Source organism: Cryptomeria japonica, chromosome 10 (genome assembly GCF_030272615.1).
Source record: "Cryptomeria japonica chromosome 10, Sugi_1.0, whole genome shotgun sequence".
NCBI lineage: Eukaryota > Viridiplantae > Streptophyta > Pinopsida > Cupressales > Cupressaceae > Cryptomeria > Cryptomeria japonica.
The window spans coordinates 155,331,118-155,336,593 of NC_081414.1; the positions used below are offsets into that span (position 1 = coordinate 155,331,118).

General features: G+C 32.8%; 1 protein-coding gene across 1 annotated transcript; it reads left to right on the forward strand.

Annotated features, from left to right (window-relative positions):
• The first annotated feature begins 912 nt into the window (after positions 1–912).
• On the forward strand, positions 913–3,600 carry LOC131040805 (receptor-like protein EIX2). Its single transcript, XM_057973760.2, has one exon. It carries the CDS (start codon positions 913–915, stop codon positions 3,598–3,600), a length of 2,688 nt encoding a protein of 895 aa, XP_057829743.2.
• Positions 3,601–5,476: the final 1,876 nt, after the last annotated feature.

A 5,476-nucleotide genomic window follows, 5' to 3' on the forward strand; every position in this document is an offset into this window, starting at 1 on the left:
AATTTACAAATAATTTTATCATAAAAATTAAAATATTAGAATTATTTTTATAAAATTAATTTACAATTTTAATAATAAAACAATTAAATATAAACAAACCAAAAAGCAAACCTAACATTGTTTTATGCGTTGAATAGAAAAAAAACTATTATTATTTTTATAATATTGATTTACAATTTTATTATTAAAACTATAAGTATAGAAAAGAAAAAAGAAAAAAAAAATCAAACTAGTGTGTTAGCGAAAAGTTAGTCAATCGCAATCGTTAATTACAAAATCGACGGTGTAAAACGTGAGACTAACACGCATGTTAGTCTCCATACAGTCATTTTGAAGCCAAAATAGACGCATCCGCTTGTTATTACCCACGTGGGATAAAAAACTTAACGGAAGAGAGAACAAAAACGGAAAGGGGGTGTATTGAGCGATGTGGGCCCGGGCACCTAATCTGTCAGATTAGAGTGTGCCGGTTAAGCCAGGCCCATTGTGATCACTGCATAAATGTCACCCTTAAAATTCAATGGCTTATTTAAGCAGGTTATTACGTTTACGTTGGGATTTAAACTTTGAAAAAGACATGGACCAAAAATACTACACATTAATTCTACGCTTACCCGGAACGGCCACAGCTTCAGAAATCTCTGGAATCCGCTGTTTGAACAGATTTTACACAGGCAGACCACAATCCGTTCAATCGTCTTGCCGTGTAAACCACGGGTTCAATTGTGCTTCTTCTTTATATATTTGACATCTGAGATGCTTCTACTTCTACATCTCATTCCATTTCTCACCAGAAAACTGTAGCATAGCACATTTGGTAGATCACAAATTGGCTGGTGGTGCCCGTTCTTGGGATTGGCAGCAAACAAGAAAAAAAGTCAAGCAACCTGCTATACAGAGCATGAGCGAACCATGGCGCAGCATATCACAGTTATTTTTAGAACATGGATACTCCTCTGTTTTGTTTACTCACAAACATATGGATGCCATAAAATAGAAAAGGATGCTCTTTTGAAATTCAGAGATAACCTGAAAGACCCCAATGGCCTCTTGAAGTTGTGGAAAGGCTCTTCTAATTGCTGCCAATGGACAGCCCTCCACTGTGATTCTCACTCAGGAAGGGTGGATTCTCTTGATTTCAGAGGTTTCAACCTTTCTACTGATTACAGGGGAAAGTTAGGACTCTCTGCGCTCTTCCCATTAAGCCAACTGAAATACCTGGATTTGAGCATGAATTCTCTTCATGGCCTTGAGATGCCCCCAAACATGTCCTTGTTGACAGAGATTACTTATCTCAACCTCTCCAACACAGGCTTATCTGGACTCCTGCCCTTCCAGTTGGGAAAGATTTCAAAGCTACGTTACTTGGATTTTTCTGACCTAGAGCATTTGAAAATCCCCTGTTTGAAATGGCTTAGGAATCTAACACAGCTTGAGTATATTTCACTTCGTGGGGTCGATCTCAGAGGCCTTACTATGATGGAATTGAGTGAATCTGTTGGTGATCTTAAGAGGCTTCAGCATCTGGACATGACAAATTGTAGCCTGGTAGGTCCAATTCCTGCTTCTCTCAGAAATCTTACTTCACTCAGATATCTGCATATGCAGAATAATTCACTTTCTTCTGAAATTCCCAATTGGGTATTCACTATGAACAGCTTGGTTTCACTCAACTTGAGAATGAATCTTCTGAATGGGACTCTGCCAGGCCAGATTGCAGCTTTAAGCCTCACTAAATTGGACCTCTCGCTAAATCAGGTAACGGGCACAATCCCATCTGTCATTGGGAATCTAAGCTCCTTGACATATCTAGATTTGGGTGTCAATAAGTTCTATGGAAAAATTCCCTCTTCCTTGAGCAATCTCTCTTCTGTGAACTTTCTGCGCCTTCGTGATAATGCACTGCAAGGCAACATTCCCAATTGGTTGTCCACATTATCATCCTTGACATATCTTGATCTGAGTGCAAATAAGTTGAATGGAAGTGTTCCATATTCATTAGGACAGTTATCCTCCCTCAATACCCTTTCATTATGGGGCAATCAGTTGGAGGGAACAGTGACTGAGTCTCTGTTTCAAAACCTAACCAATATGCAGTACCTATTGTTAACTGATAGTGGATTGACTCTCAACATAAGCAGAGATTGGATTCCTTCTTTTAACCTGTCATGGCTATTGGTGAGAGGGTGTAATATGCGAGGGAGAATTCCAAAATGGGTGTCCTGCCAGACCAGAATTGAGCATTTTGATCTTTCCAGAAACAGTCTGGTGGGAACCATACCCTCATGGTTATGGAGTAAATTGCATAATCTGAAGAGCCTGAACCTCTCAGGCAATCATCTCCATGGTCCTCTTCCCTCTCTTGTCCTTCAAAATCAATTGACAGTTCTGGAATTGTCCAAGAACAATTTTGACGGAAACATTGCAGATTACATCGGAACAAATCTTCCATCTTCTCTGGAGTTCTTGTCGCTGTCTAACAACAAGCTCAGAGGTGCCATTCCTTCATCAATCTCTTTCTTAAGAAGGATAGAGAATTTGGATCTGTCAAGTAACGAGCTCAGCCATGCTCTGCCCTCCAGCCTGGGGAACTGCACCTCTCTGAAAGTGTTGACATTGTATAGCAATAAGCTGGAGGGAGCAATTCCAGATGAGTTGGGTAATCTACAACAGCTCCAGTCAATGGATCTCAGAGGCAATAGATTTTCAGAACAATTACCATCAGGGCTTCTCAATTGTAAACAACTAGAGTTTCTGGACCTTAGCAAGAACAACTTCACTGGTAAATTGCCCAATTGGATTGCAAGCTTAAAACATCTGAGAGTTGCTGTTCTGAGGTCGAATAATCTGTCAGGTATAATTCCTTCAGATATATTTCGTTTACCCAATCTTCAGATCATCGACCTCGCCTCTAATGGCTTCTCAGGCGTCATTCCCGTTGAAATCACAGAATTGCTCGCCATGGCTACTGCTCAAACCAGTGGTGAAAGATATGGAAGGTACTTTATTGCTTATGAAATGTATTATCAGAAAGGGGTTAACATTACGAACAAGGGAAACGAGCTGGACTATTCTTCAATTCCTGCGGCCTTCACTGTTATTGATCTCTCTGCGAACAATCTCAGGGGAGAAATTCCAGGGGAAATTGGGAAGCTGAAAGGCCTGATTACTCTAAACTTGAGTCACAATCATTTAAGTGGGTGCATTCCAGAAAGCTTGGGAGATATCCATAATTTAGAATCTTTGGATCTATCAGGCAATCAATTGAATGGATCGATTCCTGATTCGATCCAGGCGCTCGATTTTTTGGGACATTTGAATTTGTCATATAATAATCTGTCAGGAAGAATTCCACAGCAACGCCACTTTGACACATTTGGAGCATCATCATTTATGGGTAACGTGAATTTGTGTGGAGTTCCAGTGAATAAGAGTTGTTCTTCTCAAAGATCACTTCCTCCTACTTCCCAAGTAGAACAACGAGAGATTTCGTTGTGGAAAAGCAGAGAGTTGATAATGGGAATAGCCGTTGGATTTGTGGTCGCGTTTTGTGGAGTTGGTTTGATATTATGGTGTCGAGTGGCTAAATATTGGGAATAGCGTCAAAGATCTCTTTAGGAATTAAGATACACATGTTATTATTATTAGTTCTTCTCATAGGCATAAAATTATTGGTAAGGTTGTTTAACTAGTTATTAATAAAAAATAAATTAATAAATTACAATTGAGAATTCTTTTAATCTTTATTAAAGTATAGATGTAAATTTTTTAATTAATAATATTAAGAAAATTAATTATCTTCAATTTAATTGGTTGTTAAACTTTATGTTATGTAAAATTTTCTATTTTGAATATTTTTTAAAGATTACAAAATACTAAAATAGTGACTTTTCATTGTGTGGAAAATATTAATGATTTTTTTTCAATTATTTTTAATATTTCAACTTTTTAATTTTTTAATACTTCATAGTAAATTGTTTATTAATGGCTTTTTAGATATCATTTTTTACTAAGTAAAATAGGTTTTTTTAGATATCATTAATATTTTGAGTTGTTGTGTAAAAAATAATTTTGATTATTTAATGTGTAGAAAATTATTTAATTGATAAAAAATTATATATATTGCTTCACGAATTATACAAAAAGGTTTAAATAGTTCAAGTTACATAATTTTAAATGTTAAAAACTTACAAATGTTGGAAACAAAATTTTTTCAAACCCTCTTTAATATCACTGCAACCATAACATAAAAAATTTCTACCTTTTTATTGGCTCTTGCATTTTAAAAACCAAGACATGCAATGCATGCAAACTTTGTGACCTTTATGTTGTAAACTTTGCCCACATCTTTACTAATATATAACATGTTGCTTATACACATCTCTATAATTATTTGGTATCCTATGCTATTATAACAAAATAGTCACTAACATTTGGCAAGAAATTTGCTGCACTGCAACCTTGATTTTATAACATTAATTTATGAATTGTTTTTTTTTACAATACTTCTTTAATTTTAATTTGATCTTCACATTTAAATATTTAAACTATAAGAAATATTTATTCATTTCGGGTCTCTTCTATTGAATATTTATCTCCTACATCAATTCATATGTACTTAAAATAAATTGCATCTTTATTAGTACTTGCCTTTAGGCAATACTATTGTAATGATTTTTTTTTTAAAGACTTAAATAGTTAATAAAAAAACTGATTTTAACCAATTATAATCAACTATTATTCTGTTTTTAAAATATATTTTGTTCTCATAAAATATAGATGCATATTTTTTAACTTATAAATTCTAAAATATATTTTTCTCCACACTGATTGGCCAAGTGCAATACTAACGACATTTTTAGTATTTTTACATTTGCACTTAAGTTTCATATGTTTTAATAAATAATATACTATTTATTTAAAATATATATTTAATAAAAATAATTTTAAGTCAATTAACTTTAAAAAATAAAAAAATGAAGTATTCTTTGATGTAATTTCTTTAAAAAAAAAAATCATATTTTTAAGAAAAATATTTTTAATTTTTTTTCATTATAACATAATTTTTTAATTATTTTCTTATTTGATTCATATTGGGTTGTGAAGAGTATTAATTTTTTTAAAAATATTTATTCAATGAATGATTAGTAATAAGGCTTTCTTTATCATTCTAGATTTTTCCTGTCATCTTATTGTTAATATATAACATTATTTATATTCATCTCTTCATCACATTAAAAAGTAAAGAAAAATAATAATTAAATTATTAAAAAAAAAAAATTAATTTAAAATTATTATAAAAAATATCTTCATATATATATTTCTTTAAAATAAATAATAAAAGATGTTAAACTATAAAAAAAATATTAATGAGAGTTATAACTCCATTCTAATGAAATTTGTCTTTGATATTTAATTTATTTTTTTATTTTTATTTTTTTGATCGGTAAAAGGCCGAGGCCAAGAATTTTATTGA

Bases quoted from the DNA above. Each gene is read 5' to 3' on its own strand.
- LOC131040805 (XM_057973760.2), top strand. From the start codon at position 913: ATGGCGCAGCATATCACAGTTATTTTTAGAACATGGATACTCCTCTGT.